A 23,729-nucleotide genomic window follows, 5' to 3' on the forward strand; every position below is an offset into this window, starting at 1 on the left:
AAAAAAGTTATAGGTACCTAACCCTGAAATGTACGGCCCATATAAACTAGATAGCGCTGTTTCGTAGCCTAGAAGTGGCAAAAATCACATTTTTCCCTCGTGTTTTTAATTTATTATAAGAACAAATGAAGTATTTCTTTATTTTTATTTTTTTATTTTAATATCATGACAAGGATGATTTATAAAGGATTGACAATCTAACATTCACACTACGAATCGTAGATACCTCGATTTATTAGCGCACTACACTGATGAGGCCTACAATTTTTTTTAATGTGTATTGAAGTGATCAAATCAAATCGGAAATAGAAATGCAATTATTTTGTCTTAAATTGTGAATGTCATTGCATTATTTAGCTGGTAATAAGGTGAGGCCACAGGCCACAGACCACACAAGCTTTTTAAACTTGATAAATTCGTCAAAAAGACTCAAAATCCATAGTAAACGTAAATCGCACCCACGTATTTTAATAATTTATACAGTTTAGCCATATGTTATAATTTTATCACTCAAGTCTGCCAAAAAGTCTGCCAACGTTTTGACAGCCCACATTGAATGACCGGCATTGAATCCTGTGCACGCGCATATTGCGCATGCCAAAATGCCGTCACGCTATTTAGGAGTATTTTCGAATTTTAAACTTCATTCTGAAGTAAACCTTATTCCTATATGTACAAGAAATTCATTTTCAGCACAAAATTAAGTTGCTTATTTTATTACAAGTTGAATTCTATAATGAAATTTACATGTGCATTTTTGATTTAGTTTATTTTCCAACTGTCATGTAAGCGCAAATTACTTTTCAATGGAATACTACTCAGTCTAAAATGACCTAAGTACATCTCATTCATAGTTTGTTTATTAAAATGATATTTTCATTAATATAATTGAACTGATATTTACAGATGCAGTGCGAAAAGGGTTTCCTTCGTATTTTTCCGGGAACGTACGTATTTGTCATGCTATTTCAGTCAATGTCATTGTACTGACTGAAATAGCATGACATGTTCGTACGTTTCCGTAACAATACGAAGGTAAACCTTTTCGCACTGCAACTGTAATGAATGAATGGTTACTCACAAACATTAAATGTCATATACAAAGAAAAAACTCACGTTATTATATCGCTACTACTGTTGCGACATGTTTCGGGCCATTAGGAGGCCCGTCTTCAGACATACAGGAGTGCTCGCGGTGGAATATTTTGGACTGCACCAATAAACCTTGACATATTTGCGAAGAGGCGATGCCAACACGATACATCACTTTAGCGTTTAACTGATTGAAACATTTGAATGACTGCTTATTAGCGGTAAACTTGGCCCCCATTGGCACGCGCGGGGAACGGCTGCCTCAACCTTTTCACGATTGGTTTACAATGTTGGCTTGGCTTTGGTCTGTTGACATGAAAAAGTGACTACACTCTAGTCAATGGTTTTAATAGTTAGCAAGAACGATTTAAATACTGGACTGACAAAGCCCATGCAAAACAGCGTACCCCTGAAATGTATGGACCTTTTAGGCTTTAAACTAGATGATGCTGTTTCGCAGCCTGGAAGTGGCCAAAATCATATTTTCCCCAAATATTTTTGCGTGTTTTTATTTTTTATAAGAACAAATGACATAATAAATCATGATATTATCACGTCAATAGTGTCAATACACATTTTGAAAAAAAAAAAAAAAAATTGTAGGCATCATCACTGTAGTTATGATAGTATTTAATAGGTGGCGCTAAAAAATCGAGGTACGATCCTTACTATGAAGTATGTACGTAAATCCTATTTAAAATAATCCTTGATAGTTAGAGATTGCGGTGAAATTGAACGAGAATATAAAAATTATAAATTAGATACAGTTGCTACTACTATACGCTTTATAGGTATAAAATGAAAACGAAAATTAACTTTGTCGCAAAAATAATATGTTTCCTACAGTTCGTGTATTCTTATTTTCTACCGATTTGAGTAGGTAGGTAAGGCTAGATAATTTATTAATGCAGAATACGTTTTTAAGCAGAGAAGGTAACGTTGTTGTCACGTTGTGGGTACCTATGTATCTAATCAGTTTTATAAAAGTCGAAGGCTACTAAACTTGACTTCGACTTGCTTCGACTAAGGGCCGGTTGCATCAAACAGACAGATGGTTATCTGTCATCGTTAAAACGATCGTTAAATTTTATTGTATGGGAAGTTCCATAAACGTCTGCTGCGTGACGATGATGTGTCTGTCAAATGTGGTTGATGCAGTTGGCCCTTATAATTCGATCATAGCATGAAAATAAATGTATCCTTTGTTTTCTATTTCAGCAAAATGGGGCTAGAAAGCGGCACCAGCGACGTCTATGAGGTAAGCAAACACAGCATATAATATTGCAACTTAAATATCAACTTAAAAATACAATTTTCACGCCATCTATACCATTACAGTGACACTAACTGCTTACCATAGGGACATCGAAAACACGGACTGAGTGCACTAAACTAAGGCGCTTAGTAGTCTGATATTTGGTCAAAAGGTGGCGCGATTTTCAAGTTTTCGGCTACGCGCTACTAGATGGCGCTAAGAGTTTGAAAAATAAAATGATAAGTTGAAAACCTATAAATACTAATTCGATCGGGATGCAATTAAATAACATGTGTCGATGATCAGTAGTGCAATAGAAATGTTACGGTTGATAGAAGAGAGGAACGTTTGCTACGAACATGTATGTAATTTGATTTTTTTTTTTAGATGTAGATTACATAAACATAGGTTTCATTCCAAGATTAAATATTGTAACGTTTTAGGTGTTATTACCCATTTAAATGAACTAAATAAATTGTAAATATTCACCCACTTTGACTAAGATTAAAATGTAGGTATGGTGCATTAGGGTAATTCCGAAAGTCGTCTTAATTACGAAAGTCGCATAAAAATCACCATTATTTCCATCATATCAAGATTCCCCTTTCGAAATGACCAGAGCATTTTTGTCAATCGGAATTACCCTAATATTATGTACCTTACATATTATGTTTACGTAGGCATTAATTGATTAGTTGTAACCTAAATATCCTAAAACAAATCGTCACTACTTTTAAAAAAACTTGTATCTTCGTCTGTCAATGAAAAGAAAATTGTAGTAAGTATGTATGGAATGCATATAGACTGACTGCGTTTTAACTTTGAGGAGCAGCGTGAGATACGAGATTTTTTCAAAGTAGTGACGAAATGCCAATTAATAAGTAGATAAATAATGAAATTACAGTACCTAGTGTCTGTAAAATTCAGGTCAATAGAAATAATTACGATACGGCATATACATATTTAAAAATATGTGCACTTTTGATTGTGTAGTTGAGCGAAAATTTTGTAAATTAAATTACCTGAATATTATAGCTGTGAGTTTAGTAACCCGATGAGCTTTTTTAATTACAAAATAACCTTCCTTTTAGCGCTTAAAGCGCCATTTTTTATCGGACAATGCCTTACGTTTGACCTTTCGACCTTTTAACCGCAATACAACTGAACAGGGTACCTAGCCAACTTTACACTCGCTTGACGCTTCATAAGAGGGCATTTTCAGAAATTGGGTCCCCAATTAGCGTAAGTCGTTAACAAAAATTAACTCACTGTCAGTTTATGACGACGGTTAAGCATAACATCTGTATAAAATTTACTTTTTTCACATTCTAAACGTAGATTATAGCTTAAAGTGTATGTAACTAATACAAAAACAATATTTTTATTGAAATTTCATGCTTAATTATCGTCACAAAACTGACAGTGAGTTAATTTTTGGTAACAACTTACGCTATTTGGGGGTACTAAATTCTGAAAATGCCCAAGAGTACCTGTGTGCGTAGCCGAATGCACAAACGTTCACCAAACGCTCACGATAATATCTCTTTCGTAGCTATCTATCTCTATCGCTCTTGCGTATTAGCGCAACAAAGCCAAACTACATTTCTGCGGCGTTTCGCTCGCAGAAGTGCCATTCGGATACAGGGCTTGTCGTAGTAAAGTTATCTCTCCCTATCGCTTTTCTGTGGTGGCGTGACAGAGCCAGACTACGTCAGTGCCATAGTAGTGTTTATAACGTTGTCACTTCTGCTAAGCTGGCAGGGGTATTATAGTTCAATAGTTCTTTATTTGCATACCATATAATTTTACAATAGGCACATATTTAGCACATATTATAATTATATACCCTGAAAAGGGTATATCAAGAGTTGGTACTTTACAATATCTTGTATCACAAGTACTTAATAGCTAGTTACCTTATACTTGCCTTATACTTATTATTTATTTATCACTATACTTAGGATCTAAATACAATATACTGTTATGATGCAAGTAAATTACTAAAATAGTTAAGTTAAAATACTAATTACAAGTCATAAAGGTCATCCTCCATAAATTCAGCTATTGTGTAATAGCAATTATCTATTAACATAGTTTTTAGGTTATTTATGAATTTTGAGTCCGACTGTTCTGTTTTTAAAGAGGTGGGTACTATGGACTAGCGAAGTTCGAAACAGACTATTTATGGCTAAATTATTTAGTACTGTCACAGAATAAGTAATGTAGGTTGTTAAGGTCAAAAACTTAGGTCAAGGTGCTCAATTTTACGATCCCAAACTAACCTTTTGTACCAGATGCCAATATTTATTCCATAAACATAGATCATTTTGTGATGGCGCTATAAAAGAGAACGAAATATGTATTAGGCTCGAATGGTTCTAAAATTGTAATTCGGCCTACAAACTTTAAATAATTTAGTTAGGCCATAGAGAAATATAGCTAAGGAAAGAGCTGTAACTTCATAATCATACTTACTTATATCAGCTGATTTATGCTTGCTTATAATTTTATTAACAATCTAAGGTTAGGCATATTCAACGAATTAGAATCCTCGGTTACTCTAGAACCCTGTTATATTATATTAACCTTGCTTTATTTACTATATAAAACACTTTGATATTTACTGTGAAAAGGTTCTGAATTAGCCCACAGGATTTAAACTACCCATAACAACGAGCGAACAATTCCAAATCAAATCTGTAACATAATTTTTTATTATTATAAATGGGCTTTCTCATGGCCACAGACTAGCCGAGGCGAAGACGCCTACGATGGAGCTCGCCCAGAAGGTGCCTACCCTTGATTTGAATGGTTACTATAACCCATATAAGCTGGGAAATATATACGGTGGCAAGAACTATTCTTTCTACACCGGTGGACACACTATTCAATCAAGTGGTATCGTAAAGCGGAAGATGTGAAATTTTGTTTCACTCGTCTCCTTTTTTGATGTTTCAGGCTCACACCTCAGAAGAGCTCGGGCGCTACCTCATTGCGGCTCGCGATTTAGCTCCAGGAGATCTTGTACTCACTGAACGACCCCTGGTCTTTGGACCCAAGGCCACAGCTGTCCCTGAAGCCACCATGCCTTGTGTAGGGTGCTACACGCCCGTACCTACTGATGTTGGAGAGAGATGCGCTAAGTAAGTCTTGTTCTACCCCATTTTTGACTCCAGGAGACCTGGTCCTGACTGAACGACCCCTGGTCTTTGACACTAAAGCTACTACTGTCCCAGAAACGACTATGCCTTTTGTGGGGTGTTACATGGTTCTCACGGAATGACCCCTGGTCTTTGGCCTCAAGGCCACAGCTGTTCCTGAAGCCACCATGCTTTGTGTGAGCTGCTACAAGCTGGTACGTACTGACGTTGGAGAAAGATGCGCTAAGTAAGTCTCTTTCTACCTGTCAGGAGATCTTGTCCTGACTGAACGTCGGTCTTTGGACCCAAGGCCACAGCTGTCCCTGAGGCCACCATGCCTTATGTGGGGTACTACAACCTACTGATATTGGGGAGAGATGTTCTAAGTAAATGTCTTTCTACCTCATAACTGCTTGATGACCAAGAGATCTGGTCCTGACTGAAAAAACCCATCTACTACTGTTGCTGGGAGTGATGCGGTAAGTTCATCTCTTTTTCATTATTTGATAGCTTTCCAAAGATGCATTTTTTCATTATGTATACAAATTAGCCCGTATGGTGACGGGTTAAGAATTTCACCACCCACCGTCCTCCGGTTGGAAAGCAACTTTCAGACCGCTAGGCTAAACGAAGTTACCGCTACTCGGCTCCGTCGAACAGAAAGATAGTACCTATAGACACACCTTGGCCAGTTAATAAAAAACTCCCAGCTAAAGTTATCGGCCAAATAACAAAATAAACAGTTGGTTAAGTTCATATTTCCTACAAAGTAACCCAGTTCCATGTATTCCCTGAAGGTTTCCAATACCGCTGCATGGTAACTTAGTTTACGGCGTTTGTAAATAAGGAAAATTGATTATTACTTTAGGGCTGGCCGTAATAAGAACATCTTCTATTGGTAAACAAAAAAAAATAGATTAATGATCAATCATATTCATGAAATTCCTCCTCGTGTCCCTATTCCCAGAAGTCTCCCACCAGCCCCTGTTGAAAACGTCAAGCTCGTCACGCTATCTCTTGCACAGTATAATTTAGTTTTAGTACTCTACAGTATGGCCACTCCCGCTCCCCGCTGAAAGTACCGCCCACCCGCTCTCGGTTATCTCACAGTTACCGCCTGTCAAAAACGCGAACAGTCAACATATCTCACTCATACAAGCATGGTACGCGTTCACCTACATGAGAGCTTAGATTAGCTGTGTGTGTACTAACGCCGAATTTTCATATATTTGATCGCTATTGTCTGAGGTGTGTCTATGGCGAAATTCTTTTTTTTTTATGGGATAGGAGGCAAACGAGCAGATAGGTCGACTGATGGTAAGCGATCACCGCCGCCCATGGACACCCGAAACACCAGAGGTGTTGGAGGTGCGTTGCCGGCCTTTAAGATAGATGTACGCTTCCGTCTTAAACTCCTAAAAAATCTTTTATAATCATAAAATTGGCGTTAATCTTAGTTTATTTTTCGTGGGATGAAATTATGATAAGTAGATGAAAACTACTATACGTCTTCCCGGGCTTCAAACTATAGGAAAAGTGAAAGAAAAAATATTTTAAGACTTCTTTAATTTTATGCGGCAGGGCAGATCGCCTCAAATTCTTCGCATCAATTGTATTCCTCTATAATTATTATTATAATCAGAAAAGTACTCCAAAAAAAATCTCCACTATTTTATTTACAATGTATAATATCTTTTTCATCACACCCGCACTTTAAATGTATTATTGCGCGCAGGCGGGGCGTGAGTTATAGAAAAATCGTTCTCCCAAGGGAATAATGAAATTTCTTGTGCCGTACTTAACTTTTTGACATCTATTTACATATTTTTTACATTGCGAGTGTGATGAAAACCATTGTGTGTAACTCGGGGAGTATGAATATTACTAACTCGAGTCTTTAAATCGCTCCGGCAAGCCGTCGCGATTTAACTTACTCTCGTTAGTAATATTCAACTTCCTCCCCTTGTTGCACAATGTACTATTACAAATTCTGCGTACATATCGTGAATTTTAATTAAATCCTCCGTCTGGTGAACTCCAAGGAAATATGAATAGCAGATTTGAATGCAAACGAAGTTATCTGAATAATAAATTGAATACAAAACTATGCAGACATTGTCAATGCTAGTGTCAATCAACTGTTGTTTAAGTTGTAAATATAATAAATATACCTACCATGAGTTTCACATTTTGTAATAAAGTAAGTTGTTTTTAACCCCCGACGCAAAAACGACGGGGTGTTATAAGTTTGACGTGTCTATCTGTCTGTCTGTTTGTCTGTCTGTCTGTGTGTGTGTCTGTCTGTGGCATCGTAGCTCCCGAACGGACGAACCGATTTAGATTTTTTTTTGTCTGAAAGCTGAGTTAGTCGGGAGTGTTCTTAGCCATGTTTCATGAATGTCGCGAACGGGAGTTTTTTCAAAATTTTAATTTTGTGGTTATATTATTAGCGTAGTATCATAAAGGAATAAAAAAAGAAAGAGTTGTAACTCAATACATCAGTAAATGCGAGTTATTTATAGTGGCATCAAATTGCGTAAATTATCAGTATTGCTACTTATCAATAAATGTCGCGACGAACGAAAAGCCTAAGACCGTTTTCACATTATGTATGGGATATCGGTCCGACATCCGATATCGGATCGGATAATGTGAAAACGCACTAAAGCTCAACAATTTTTACATTAACTTTACAATAATATTAATCAGTAATTATGTTTTGAATTCCTTCTGCTTGTAATATAAGTTGTTAACTGTAGGTACTAAGTAATATTAAATTTTTGGCAGACGAGACACTGTTGACACCTAGTGTCGAGTGGTGGTACTGTTACACTTATTACTATTACTCATTTACTGATGTATGGAGTATGGTGTGGTGACGCGTTAAGAATTTCACCCCCTTTCTTCCCGTGGGTGTCGTAGAAGGCGACTGTGGGACATGGGTTAAATTGTGGCGTAGGCGAGAGGCTGGCAACCTGTCACTGCAGTGTCACAGTTTCGTTTTCTTTCAACCCCTTATTTGCCAAGAGTGGCACTGAAACTTGAGTAGTTTCATGTGCTCTGCCTACCCCTTCATGGAATACAGACTTGATTGTATGTATGTTGGTAGTATTGAGAATCCAATCCAAGAGCGCCTCCAAACAGTTATTTACTAGACTCAAATAATTATATACATTTTCTAATATACATATACCTATTATAACCTACATTGATGAGACCTATAAAATATTTTAATGTATATTGAAGTGATTATGACTAAATATTTTATCGTGTTTATTTTATGAACAAACGACATATTGTTCTTTAATAAATCATCAAATCATATTTTGACCAATCTGCTCAAATATTGGTGGCGCCATCTAGTTCTACCCATTGCATGAAGTTATTTTTTTGTATGAGATTGACAGTCCCGATGTTAAATAATATATTTTAACATGAAGGTTTTATATTTTCATAGTTTGTATAGGAAAAAGTACGTCTCAAACTGGCTAGAATACTTTTTTATTTTTAATGTGACAACACCAAAAGTCATCTGTCTTTTCATAACAATTGAGAAATTAACCATGTAAATTTTTACTTAAAACGAAATATACGTTTTTATTTCTTAAAAAGCTGTTTTTCTATAACATACAGCTTTTGTGGTCCTTCGTTAATAAATATAGTATAAATATGTAATACAGTGCGGCCGGTGAAAGTGATCAAAAGCAGTTCGTTCTATAGTTCTGCATTTGTTTGAAGTGATAAGTGAAGTGCAATTTCCTTTCATTTATATTTATCGCGGTCGTGTTTGGTGAGTTAAAATTCGTAGCAATGCCTCCGGATGACGAGCTAAAAAGGCTGCGGCTGGCCCGCGGTATACTCAAAGGTACGATTACGAGAATGGAAACATTTACCAATGACAGTCATAACCTGACATCCTCATCTTGCGAAATGATTGAATCCCGTAAGGAAAAACTCATTAACACATTTAAGGAATATGAAACACTCCAAGTTGACATATTAGCAATTGATGAGAATGACAGTGAAGATATGGGTCTTATTGAATCCCGATATTTTTCAATCCTGTCAAAACTGAATGCCCAATTAAACACGTTAAGACCGTCGGAGGATAAACCTTCAGTTAGTAACAACGATAAGAATAGCCCAAAGTTACCCTCGATAGACATTCCAGTGTTTAATGGCAAGGATTTTACGAAATATACTCCATTCATGGATTTGTTTATGGCAGTTGTAGACAAGAATCCATCACTGTCACAAGTGCAAAAACTGTTCTATTTAAGGAAGTTTTTAACAGATGAAGCGTTGTCAGTCATTGTTAATCTGCCTCTTACTAATAATTCCTATAACGAGGCAATTGATTTGTTGAAAAAACGGTTTGATAATAAGGCTAGATTAATTACAAGCCATATAAATGTCATTTTAGATATGCCCGCAATGCAAAAGGGTACAGCAGCCTGTATTAGAACATTTATCTCAGGCGTGCAACAGCAATTACATGCATTAAAAAATTTACAGCAACCTGTAGATAAATGGGATATGCTGCTGATATCCATTTTAACGAAAAAATTAGATGCATACACCAATAGGGCTTATATGCTTGATAGAAATTCAGGAGAATTGCCAACAATTGCTGAATTAATCGAATTCCTTGAAAAGCGTGCAATTGCGTTAGAAGATAGCAACCCTAGCAATTCATCTGAATTTAAAGAATATAAAAAATTTGTATCTAACCCACCAAAGGTGGCCAATATTGCCACCATTACATCTAACAGTTGTTTATACTGCAAGCAGTCAACTCATGCCATATATGCTTGTCCTAAATTTAAGATGGCTCCTATAGAAGACCGTCTAGACTTTGTAAACAGTAATAAACTATGTAATAATTGTTTGAGGAAGCATGAAGGTAAGTGTAGATTTAACTTTTCATGTCTGACCTGCAAGGAGAAGCACAACACTTTATTGCACAAAGATACGAAAAATGATATTATTAACAATCACTTGCAAACATCAGCAGATGATGTTTTGCTCCCCACGGTAAAAGTTAAATTGTATGATAATAGGGGCCAAGAGGTAATTATCAGGGCACTGCTTGATTGTGGGGCAATGGGCTCTCTTATATCAGAATCACTAATTAAAAGGTTAAATTTAAAACCAACTTGGGAAGATTCTAACTTGATAGGTGTTTGTAAACAAAACAGCAGGATGAATAAATATGTTAATATTGGTGCGCACTCCTTACTGAATGATGTTGAGGTGCGAGTCAAATGCCATGTGGTCAATACCATCACACCTGATTTACCTCTCGAGCCAATAGATTTGAGCAAATTAGAAATACCTGATAACGTTGTTATGGCTGATGATGAATTCCATATCCCGGGTCAGATATTGCTGCTCCTGGGAGCTGAGGTTTTGTTTAAAACAATGTTAGATGGAAAAATCGAACTTCCGTGTGGGACTGTATTGTTAAACACATTGTTTGGATATATAATAGGTGGAGGTATGTCTGATGAAAGTATTCCCGAGAAAAGTCAATACTTAATAAATAATTTTGCAATTTGTGACCATTCCAAATTGGAAAATGTAATGGAACAATTTTGGCTTACTGAAAGTATTCCACAAAAACAAAGCTGTGACAGTGAATTTCAAAGGGCTGAAAAATATTTTCAAGAAACAACCACTTTGGTTGATTCTAAGTTCCAAGTCAACTTGCCTATTACTGATGACATGGATAACCTACAGCTCGGGGATTCTTTCTCAGTGGCCTTGCAAAGATTTTTGGCACTAGAGAAAAAGTTTGAAAGGTGTCCAGCCTACTATGATAAATATAAGGAGTTCATAAAGGAATATCTTTCTCTGGGGCATGCCAAAATTGTGGATATTGGTGAATATGATATTCAAAATGGCCCTGTATACTTCTTAAGCCACCATGCTGTTATTAATTTGGAAAGCTTGACAACCAAGCTTCGTGTTGTTTTTAATGGAAGTATGAAATCAAAGTCTGGAGTCTCTTTAAATGATGTCCTTTTAAATGGACCAATGGTTCAGAGCGAGCTCTTTGACATCTTGCTTCTATGGAGAACCTTTATATACACCCTTAGTTGTGACGTTACAAAAATGTTTAGGGCCATTCACATCAATCCGGAGCAAGCCTCTCTTCAAAATATACTTTGGCGTGATACCCCTCAAGAACCCATCAAATGTTTGCAGCTTCAAACAGTGACTTATGGTTTGAAGCCATCAAATTATTTAGCAACTAGGTGCCTTATTGAGTTAGGTCATAGGTATAGGGAAACATATCCTTTGGCTGCTGAGGCAATGTTCAAAAGCACCTATGTTGATGATGTTATTACAGGTTCAGATGAACAACCTCAATTGATTGAGCTAAAAGATCAGCTTATAGAGATGTTGAAAAAAGGGGGATTTAAACTTCACAAATGGTGTTCTAACCTCCCGCAGGCTCTTGATGGAATCCCCAGTGAACATAAATGTTTAGAAAAACTAGACATAAATCAAAACAATATTGTCAAAACTTTAGGTTTGAAATGTGATGTGCTCAATGATGAGCTTACATTTACATGCCCTGCATCTGATGACTCTGAAATCAATACCAAAAGGAAGGTGTTGAGCTATATTGGCCAAATGTTTGACCCTTTGGGTCTGATAGGGCCTATAATAGTAATTGCTAAATTATTGATGCAGAGGTTGTGGTCAATTAAAAACTTAAACTGGGATACTATATTACCAGAAGAAGAGCTTCGACGATGGAATGCTTTTATAGATAATCTGAAGAGCATGGGAACCCTTACTATACTCAGATGTGTAAACACATGTAACAAACTTCATGCTCAATTGATTGGATATGCAGATGCATCTATGAAAGCATTTGGATGTTGTGTATACTTGAGAATTATAAATTCTGATGGGACAGTAGTCACAAATCTACTCTGTTCTAAGTCAAGAATTTCACCCATGAACAAGTCTATTACAATACCTAAATTAGAATTAAATAGTGCGCTGTTGCTAGCAAAACTAGTAGATAGAGTATACAACATTTTGAAATATAGATATGATTTAAAGGTACTATTGCACAGTGACTCCCAGATAACCTTAGCATGGATCAAAGGAAGTACTGGTGCTGCAAAATCAAATACATATGTGGCAAATAGGATTTCACAAATTAAAACTTTAACCAAAGACTTTCAGTGGCTCTATGTTAGCACATCCAATAATCCTGCGGATCTGCTATCTAGGGGATGTGATCCACAGAAACTTAAGATAAACAAGCTTTGGTGGCATGGTCCTAGTGATCTGTCCAAGGCTGATTTTCAATTTGATGTGTCTTCAGAAATAAAATTTCCTATTTCTGACATACATAATAATGACATAGGAACGCAGGTATGTAATACTAATATCACTCAACCTGCTAAGGACCCTAATAATAGTATATTAAATACTATAAATAATTACTCTGATATTAACAAGCTCCAAAGAGTTATTGCATATATTTTGAGATTCTGTCATAATTGCAGGATACATAATAATGATGACAAATTATTAGACTCTTTAATGCCCATAGAACTTAATAATGCTCTAATGGCCATCATATCTTGCACTCAAAGTACTTACCTTGCTTCAGAGGTCAATGCACTCAAAAATGATCTACCTGTTAAATCTGGTTTAACTAGTTTACATCCCTTTCTAGACAAAAATGGTGTTATGAGAGTGGGAGGTAGGTTACAAAACGCAGAGGACATTCCATATAGTCAAATGCATCCTGCCATATTACCCAAACACTGTCACTTGACCACTATAATCATTCAAAAAGAGCATTTGCGACTTAAGCATGCAGGCGCAAGGGCAGTGCTAGGCTCACTTTCAGAAAGGTTTTGGATAATAAGTGGTATATGTCAAGTTAAAAATATTGTGATGAAATGCATTCCTTGTGCTAAAATGAAGTTTAAAGCTGCTCAACAATTGATGGGTTCACTGCCAAAGGAAAGATTAGATGCAGTTAGGCCTTTTCATATATCAGGCGTGGATTTTTGTGGCCCATTCAATGTCAAGGTGGCTCGAATTAGAAACCCAATAATTACCAAAGGATACATTGCTGTCTTTGTTTGTTTTGCTACCAAAGCAATCCATTTAGAATTAGTAAGCGACCTCACAACAGAGGCATTTTTGGCATGCCTCAAAAGATTCATTTCCAGGCGGGGTATGCCTAGTAAGATTTTTTGTGATAATGCGAAGACATTTAAAGGTGCCTCCAATGAATTAAAAAGACTTCATGAAATATTTACATCTCAGTCTCACATAGATGCTGTAGAGAACTATTGTCTACCAAATTACATTCAGTTCAAGTTTATTCCAAGTTATTCACCAGAGTTCGGTGGTTTATGGGAGGCTGGAGTAAAAAGTTTTAAACATCATTTTAAACGAGTTGTCGGTGATGTTGCGTTAACATATGAAGGTCTGTACACAGTGATGACTGAAATTGAGGCAATTTTAAATTCTAGGCCTTTGTTGCCTCTAAATTCAGATAGCTCAAGCTATGAGTACTTGACGCCTGGACACTTTATCATAGGTAAAGCTATGATAAGTTACCCTGAGATAGACTTGTCAAATAAATATATTGACCGATTAAGATTTTGGAACATGTTAACTAAAATAAAACAAGATTTCTGGCGTATTTGGTCAAGGGACTATCTTACACAATTACAAAATAGACCTAAATGGAAACAGTCCCATCCTAATTTAAAAGAAGGAGATCTTGTCATTGTGCGTACAGATAATACATCACCTCTAACGTGGCCCATGGCAAGAATCGTTAAGACAATCCCTGGACCTGACGGTAGAGTCAGAGTTGTTGAGGTGAAAATGAACAATAAAATCTATACTAGATCTCTTAAGAAGATCTGCCCATTACCTATCTAAGGCTGTTTTACTTATGTTTATGTGGCTTAATATCCGATCCCAAGACTCACTCTGTCGTAGGGCTAAACATAAAGTAAAATATTATTTTTATAAAGGAGCAATCTTTCATTGTTATAATGTAAAAGAAGGTTTACATTTTTTATGTTGTGTTTTTATAACTGAAGTGTGTTTGATTTATGCTCCTATATGGTTGTTAGTGCATTCTGCCCTGGCCAACTATGTTAAATAATATATTTTAACATGAAGGTTTTATATTTTCATAGTTTGTATAGGAAAAAGTACGTCTCAAACTGGCTAGAATACTTTTTTATTTTTAATGTGACAACACCAAAAGTCATCTGTCTTTTCATAACAATTGAGAAATTAACCATGTAAATTTTTACTTAAAACGAAATATACGTTTTTATTTCTTAAAAAGCTGTTTTTCTATAACACCCGATATTAATCATCTTTGGCAAACAGCGCTCCAAGCGGAATATTTTGGAAACACAGCTTATCAAAACTCCTTTCAAGAACGAAATGTTTTCGAGCGTGAATGTGAGATTTTATTCACTTCATTATATTGTTTTCGAACACAATAAACGCTTAGATTAAATCGGGGTTGACAGGGGTTCATAGGACTATCATTAATATTACGTTTTGTTGACATATCACAATGTAGATATTTAATTATATTATCCCTATCATGCAGATAATACGAATTGTAATATTTACATCCACAATAGCTTTATTTATTCGTCTTCGGTCGTTCTTTTTTGCAAAAGGTAATTGGCTGAAATGGCTTTCAGAAAGCCCTTTGAATGTCTAGAATTGTGACTTTTTTTGCGGACAGGTTAGCAGGTTATTAAACTAAATCTCATAGAGCAAAACTAGAGAAGGTTCTTCAAGAAGCAAATATTATTTTTGTACTCTCAATGGTCGGCAACGCATAAGTGGCTCTTCTAATGTTGCATAATTATGTCCATGGGCAGCAATGACTGCTTCCCGTCAAGGGACTCGTCTGCTCGTTTGCTGCCTAAAAAAATATGGAAAAGCCCACAAAATGAGGGCATCACCAGTCCTGCACGTAGCGAATGGCACCATTTACGAATTAGCACAATTTTGACAGATGCCAAGGAGTGGAATTCCTTGCCGGCGGCTATATTTCCGAGCCACAGAGAACCTCCTATAGAGTGCCAATATTTATTGTAAATTTTGTGCGCGCTACAAATCACCAGTGCTTGGGGCGCGAGGAGCGGGAGGGGAATGTGTTTAGCGCGCTGCGATTGGTCGATTCAAAGACAGCAGGCAGTCGCGCCAGATGAAAAGGGAGTCACGTAAATAGCCAGTGTAAGTTGACCTATGCCGGCTCTGAATAAATTATAAATATGACTTATATTTTGTGGAATGTAATACCGTCTGTTTTTAAATTTGATCTTCTTGTTACCTTTCCACACCATTTCACACTACAGGTGGACAATTACTTTAAGGCATCAAAATACCCTTTTTCAATTTTTTTATTGCGAAAAACACGAGCTGCTTTTGGGTCGGTTACTTGGTCGTTACTGATCGGGCACGGCGAGCGCCCGCGCTTATATCATGGCAAATACAAGTAAGTCTGGTGACCGCGAGTCGTCTTGTAATGGATGTATATATGGGTTGGTCTGTGTTCCGAGCTCATGTAACCCGGCAACCTTCAAATCAAGAGTGAACAGGCATCTTCTGGGCGAGCTCACTCCATCGTAGGCCACGTCTTCGCCTTTGGCTAGTCTGTGGTCAAGAGTAAGCCCATTTATAATAATAAAAAAAAAAAAGATGTTAATAATAAAGTGAGGTAAGGTAAGGAGTATAAATGTCTTCCCCAACCTTACCTCACTTTATAAATTCAATATTTACAAGTTATGAATGTATACATGTTTTTTGTTTTTTATTATTATAAATAGTTTAGTACCATTTCTTAACTAAAAATTGGTAACCCGAGCTTCGAAAAGGAAAAAAAAAACAATTCGTAACTGACTTAAAATTGGGACTTTCTCATTACCGGTTTGTAACCACGTTTGGTAACCGGCTTCGAAACGGGAAAAAGAAACCCGGTTACAAAATGAGACTAAATCAATATTTATGATTCAAAATCATCATTTATTGGTAAATTCTACCAGCCAGCTTATGACATCAAGTTAAAATTTGTATGAAATTACTTTGCACTCTTGTGGATAAAATGCAATTTTGCTATCTGTTTTCGAATAGCAAAGTAAGCCTTTAGTAAGTAACTTGGTGTGGTGAAAACAAAGTTATTTACAATAAATGTCAAATATTCCGCCTGTTGTCTGCCTCTAATAATCATTTCTTTTGTCTCCACTGTATCTTTTTTTGTATCTTTTGCTGAGGTGTGCCAATAAAGAGTATTCTATCTATCTATATATCTATCTAATATTTAGTATAATACCATAAACAAAGTAAAAAAAGTATAATCAAATAAAAACTACATAGTCTACGGCAGTACTGGAACCCGTATAAACCCGTATGCGAATTCTGGCATCGTGTAAATGGTCCCTTACTGACAAGCCGTTCTACTTACGAAAGAATTGAATTAGGTAACGTCGTGTCGTATCAGGAATTCCAAAGGAAGGCAGAAGACCGACACACATGGAATTTGCTCCACCGACAAGAGTACTCTTAAATGAATTTCTTTAGTCGTATGGCATCAATTTAAAAATAGGCAAATTGTTTGTACATTTTAAATGTCAATATTCAGGGAGCTTAGCCAGTCAGCTGCATCGGGTGTGAGATGTAGCAGGTCTTCTGGCAGCCCTCGATATGAACGAAGGGGGCAGCGCTGGACTATGTGTTCCATGGTCTGGTCTTCCGCCGCAATCGCACAGGGCTGAAACCCTCCATCCCCATTTGTGCAGAAGGTAGTTGCATCGACCGTGCGTGGCCCGTTCGGAGTCTATTTAGGCGACACCACTGCCTTCTCTGCCTTAAATGAATGATCGTTGGTGAAGGGTCGTTTTTTTTTCACTGTTTATTAAATATGAGTTTTACATAATATATACCAATATGAGTTTTCAAAAATATACTATTTTGTGCGAGAACATCGACAGGAATGTCTAAAACTTTTGGGAGAAAACCAAATAACCCACTTTTGTCAGCAAATATCTCTGATATCTAAAAACAATCCACTCGGAAAACAAATTACTTACATAAATGTCATAATAAAAAAAACCATAAACAAAATAATATAAGAGATTTTCCTGTGGTCCAAAAATTACACCCTGTGTTCTATAAGTTATATTTATAATTTATTTACACTATTGGTCGGTTGATATCTCTTGCTTTGCTTGGCTTTTGCAATAACAGCCAGGTCAAGTGCTGGACTTGACTTTTATTTAATGTACACATTTTTCCAGCGACGACTAGTTTTTTACTTTTTTTTAAGTTTGTTTAGTGCTCATTTTTGAGAACCCAATTAAACAACAGTGGCGGATGCTGCGTTGACCAGCGTATACTTGCAATGGTTTTAAAATACGAGTATGCTGTGTAGAAATTCATAAAACCAAATTACTGTATGTTATTTCATGCTAAAACTGTTGATATTTAATAATATTTTATAGCATTCACTATTAATTATCGTACATGTAGTGAAACGGATAGTAACTACTATGAGCTCTTCATTAATTGATATCGTAAAAGTGACGGAAAATGAAATTTTTGGTTCTAGTACGCAGTCGTCTGGGGGCGCTGTCCATTTTCTCCATACAATGAATTTCATTTTATTCGATATTAATGCTATTTTCATTGTTATTAAAATACAATGGCAAATGGTTATAGCTATAGTATACCCCCGCAAAACTCTGAGTCGAGTTTTTAACAGCGGGATCAACACGAGAGAATATGCGAAAAAAGTAAACATAGATAGGTATAAACAGTTATTTTTTATTTAACATCACATTTACATTTAGATTTGAAACATACAATCTTAAAAACTAATAAAAAAATATATCAAAAAGTTAACAATCCAAACAGCGTCATGTTAAAAGGGACATGAGTTACTGACGTCCATAGGTTACGGTGACCGCTTTCCATCAGGCGGCCGTATGCCTGTTTGCCACCGACGTGGTATATAAAAATAACGTTACATAATGTTACAGTAAACTACGGGTTGCACCGCGGATTTTCAGTCGGACCCTAGTAGTAAAGTAGGAAACTAAAAAAAATGTGGGTGCGTGTTAGTGTGTGTATAAGTGCGTGCGTGCGTGCGTGCGTGCGTGCGTGCGTGCGTGCGTGCGTGCGTGCGTGCGTGCGTGCGTGCGTGTGTTTTTATTTGTATGTGTGACAGAACGTAGTACAATTCATAACTGTCATAAGCAAGTATCTGTGTAGTTACCTATTACAAACGTTTATTCTGCGTTTTATTTATGCGTTGCACTCTTGCATTGTCACTGTAAACAAAATTTGTATTCAAAACGTATAACATCAAATACTGGCTAAATCCATGTGTTACAATCAAATTATAACTATCATACTAGTATTATGATCCTAAACTTTTAATAGAATAGTGCTAGAATACGGATATTTCGATAAATGGTTTGTATACAATATTCACTTAAATATCTAAAAGGCTAAAACAAATGCTACTTACTACATAAAGTCAATCAAACCAAAATATGAAATAATTTTTTGCAAATATACACCGTGTTTCACTTAACACTAAAAACCTGAAAACAGTTTGTTCAGAATCGAGAGTAGAATCGATTGAGCTATATCTTGATGGGGGTAATATTTTTATTTAAATTAGTATTATTAGTTATTTTTTACGTGCCCATTCTATTGTACTCGTAATACAACATTGTGTATATCGCACTGCTAGAGGTTGTTTGCCTTTTTTCAGTATTTAGGGGTATTAATACTGGCCGGTTACTTGGACGATTATTTTTTCCGCTACTAGTTTGACGTTGTTTGTCAGTTTAATCTTAATGTTTATCATAAGTCATAACAAATTGAACTCGTACCTAATTACAACCTTGTCATTTTGAATATTGAGTTCATTTGCTTACTGCGATTACCTGTCCAATTTGAAGTTTACTGTGACAAAGATTTAAAGTGTTTTACAGTGACATCTTAGCTGTCTATTGGTAAACCTTATGTCGTTGCAGTAACGTACACAAATAAATAGTCTTATGGTTTATGATGGTAGTTAGCAATTATTTTATTAAGTGTAGAGCTAAAAGTCAAGTAGAGCTGTACAGAAAATTAAAAATTCAATTAAAAAAAAAGTAACGATCAGATTAAAAGATGAATACTCTAGATGAGTTTAAAAAAATAAAAATCAGTTGGGGTGTCTGAGGTTTTGAGTGATACCGGAAACACCGTGTATTTACTAATATTCCACAGTCAAGTGCCTATAAGCTTGAAAAGCACTCCATAACTATTAGCCTACTTACTACGAAAACTCACAGTAATCCTTGTTCACTTATTGTTTCCAAGAATTCCAATACATAAAACATTTATATTTAAAATCTTTCAAGTCGGATTTGAAAGAGAAGTTCCAATAATTGGATTTAGCAATTTTACATAATAAACTTCATTTTCTGATTGTTTACTGTTTTTTGTTTCTAGATTTCTTTTGTTTTTCAAATAAGTTCAGACCATTAAGCACAACTTGCCTTGTCGCGCGCGAGTCCATACATCAAGCGTGACTTCAAGTAAGGACTCGCGCGCGACAAGGCAAGTTGTGCTACGAGTAGAGGGGTAGGTTAATAATAATGGAGATCAAAGAATTTACACTGTTGAGTCAAATACATTTAGTAAAAACATTACTTCTATGGTCAGTATTATAAACTTTGACGACTGATATGTATCCCGTTTTTCTTATTAAACTCTCAAAAACAAAATAAAATCCGTCTGTAAGAATGAAGCCTGAAAATTTTTCATACGTTTTATAATATCCAGAGGAGAGATATTTAACCAATTGACCATACTATAAAATCTGCATGACCAGATCATCATTATCATAATTATTATCATACAAAAATGGATAAGTAATTATTACTCTTCAAAATCTTCAAAAACATCGGGTTGTGGCATTGTCGAGATTCGCGCCATTTTGGGAGCGATGTCTTCAATATTTCCTCTAGTTGAACTCGTAGATTCACATTGGACAGCGGGTACAATCGATGTGGGATGGTTATTTTTTGTACATGCTTCGTGTCGTTAGATATTAAACCACTAACTACCTTTACACGAAAAAGTGTTTGTTAGATGTGCTCGTATAGTTGTAAACGTTGTGTTTTTTAGCCGAACCGAACGATGCATTTTTTCCACAAATTTTGTCATATTTACAGAAGAGATATAACCAGTTGACCACATTATAAAACCTGTACGACCTTAATTTTTATCACCTTGTTATCATCATTATTATCATACTACTTAAAATAGATAAGTTCTTATTACTCTTCAAAGTCTTCAAAAACATCGGGTTGTGGCATTGTCGAAATTTGCGCCATTTTGGGAGTGGTGTCTTCAACATTTCCTCTAGTTGAACTCGTAGATTCACGTTGCACTGCAGGTTTCAATGTGGTTACAATCGATGTGAGATGGTTCTTTTTTGTACACTGACTTTTCGTGTCATTAGATATTAAATCACTGACTACCGTTATACGAAAAAAAGAGTTTAGATGTCCTCGTATAGTTCTATACATCGCATGAAGAAAATGTTTCATCCCACTCATGTTCTTACGCAGTAAATCGAAAACTGAGGCACACTCCACATATTGATTATAATTTACAAAGATAATTATAGTGATTAACAGTATCTGCATAACGAGTGTTGTCGACCGTCTCTAATAACGTCTGAATGGAACTGTCACCAATGCTTTCTGTTTATTATTAAACTAGATGCAGTGTGATTTAATATCTGATGTGATCCATTATAAGTGATGCATTGTATAATTAATTTTGCATAAACAATACACTGCAGCTCCAGACATACCAATACTGAAATCACGACGACTGACGTGATGCCGCTAATTTCTATTGAACATGTAACCAAATCTTCTTTCGCGATGTTAACAATGGTCCCATAATACAAGCTGTTCATTGTAACCTCAATTAAAACATTATAAATATTAAGGGTGACAATTTGTTTTCAATGCCAGGTATCACACATGATGCTTAAAAAATTTCAGACGCTTTGATCTGGTCAGCAGGGCAATCATGGTCGCGCGGCCTGATGTTTAATTTTTTATCGCGCGATCATAGTTGCCTGCCAGGACATCTTATGTCTTCCTTTCTTGTGGCTCGTGCCAAAAAAACTTAAAACGACTTTAGACGTCAAAGTTCAATATTTTTTGTTTATTTTTTAGATGCGGCTGGCCAGTTTGCAGTGGGAACTGTCCAGGACTGACGGACCCGAGACATCACGGAGCAGAGTGCGTCATACTGAGCGCGCGGCCCGAATGTGTGCTGGAGAATATGCCTGACTATTATAGGTAAGCCTTTTCGAAAATTTAATTAGATAAGGAGAAAGCTGATAAGACTGTTATTAACCTTAATGAACTATCTACGGCTGAATTCGGACATACACATGCCTTTAATGCGACAATTCTCAAAATTGGTAGATTTACGATGCCTGGCCGGCAGTGAACGAACTTGCCGACCAATATAATATGTGCTGTCATGGTTATTCTTATGAATATCTGCAGACATATTTGGTCTCTTGCAGTCGCTCTAATCTTATTTTGCGTAAATTTCAACGTTCTTGAAATCATGTTCATTATTTTTAGGGTTATCTAAACCAGTCTAAATAGAATATTTTCCAGGCATGATGCTCTTCTGCCTCTGCGTTGCGCGCTACTGCAGTCGACTGCACCTGAACTGTGGAAGAAGCTCTCAGAAATGCAGTCACATATGGAATGCCGTTCTCCGGGCACGGAAGCTTATGAGTAAGTTACTAATGAAATTAAAAGGAATATGAATACTCATACTTACTTGTGATAAGTTTTTCTCTGTGGGACATTATTGTTCAACCAGTACTTTTGTTGGATCCAATTGCTAGTATTGAAATACTTATAAATCTCTTTTTTTTTTCAGTGAAGCCAACGAGTTCATCGTAGAATACCTCATGAACAACTTCATCAACAAGCTTGATGCAGAGACGAAGCAGAAACATCTTCCAGAGATGTCAGCAGAGCACCTCCACGTATTCTGTGGAATTATTGACACTAATGCACTTGAAATTCGCCTTATGGAGGGCACTGAGCTACTTGCACTATACACTAACACTTGTATCATGGAACATAGTTGCATACCAAACACAAAACACACCTTCAGTCACGCGACAAAAGACAGGAATGATTTCTTTAAAATCACAGTCAAAGTTGTGGTTCCAGTATTGAAAGGAAATCATATAACAACAATGTACAGCCACGCTTTGTGGGGAACGCAAGCAAGGAGGCAGCATTTGAAAGATACTAAATATTTTGCCTGTCGTTGTGAAAGATGTGCTGACCCCACGGAACTTGGAACCTACATCAGTGCTATGAAATGTCTAGGAGATGGAGAGAGTGTCTGTGACGGAATACATTTGCCTGAAGACCCGTTAGATGATGAAACTGATTGGGCTTGTAATAAGTGTTCAGTGAAAGTGAATGGAGCACAAGTACATATGCTAATAGCACAGATGGCTGAAGAAATAGAGGCAGTAGAAATGATGGGAGGAACGATACAGATGCTGGAAGACTTGCTTTGCAGGCTGTCAATGTTTTTGCATCCGAATCACTATCATTTGTATTCCATAAAACACTCCTTATTACAACTGTATGGTCGACAACAGGGTTATACATCAGATGAAATTTTGAATAGGAAAATCAAAATGTGCAAAGATCTTATTGACATTACTACAAAACTAGATCCAGGCAACGCTAGACTGAGTCTGTATATGGCTGTCCTGCAACATGAGTTACATTCGGCGTTAGTTATGATAGTAAGAAAATCTAATGGTGAAGGAAAACCTCTAGATGATTTGAAACCGCTAATCTTAGACGCTAAAACAGCTGTTAACGCAGCTTTAGACTCATTGAAAGATGACATGGAAGAAATAGCTGGTAAGAAGTTGTTTGGAGTTATAACTGAGAGTAAAAGGGACTTTGATAAGTATTGTAAGAAAAACAAGGTCAACGTTTGATTTTTGTTTATTGGTATTTGCTCGATGGTTTTATTTTTATAATTTATTGTTAGCTTACAGTTAAATATCACAGTTGTTTCTTTGTTCACATTTTCTTATATCTACGGTTTGTAATCATTATCTAGATTCTTAAATAATATTTCTATGC

The 23,729-nt window shown here is 36.2% G+C and overlaps 1 protein-coding gene across 1 annotated transcript; it reads left to right on the forward strand.

Moving 5' to 3' along the window:
• Positions 1-2,314: 2,314 nt before the first annotated feature.
• LOC125231196 (SET domain-containing protein SmydA-8) lies at positions 2,315-23,591 on the forward strand. The gene is made up of 5 exons (XM_048136569.1): positions 2,315-2,350; positions 5,306-5,490; positions 21,762-21,887; positions 22,218-22,340; positions 22,489-23,591. The coding sequence occupies exons 1-5, from the start codon at positions 2,315-2,317 to the stop codon at positions 23,579-23,581; spliced, it is 1,563 nt and encodes a 520-aa protein (XP_047992526.1). The 3' UTR covers positions 23,582-23,591.
• Positions 23,592-23,729: the final 138 nt, after the last annotated feature.

This window comes from Leguminivora glycinivorella, chromosome 11, assembly GCF_023078275.1.
Source record: "Leguminivora glycinivorella isolate SPB_JAAS2020 chromosome 11, LegGlyc_1.1, whole genome shotgun sequence".
In the NCBI taxonomy this organism is placed as follows: Eukaryota; Metazoa; Arthropoda; class Insecta; order Lepidoptera; family Tortricidae; genus Leguminivora; species Leguminivora glycinivorella.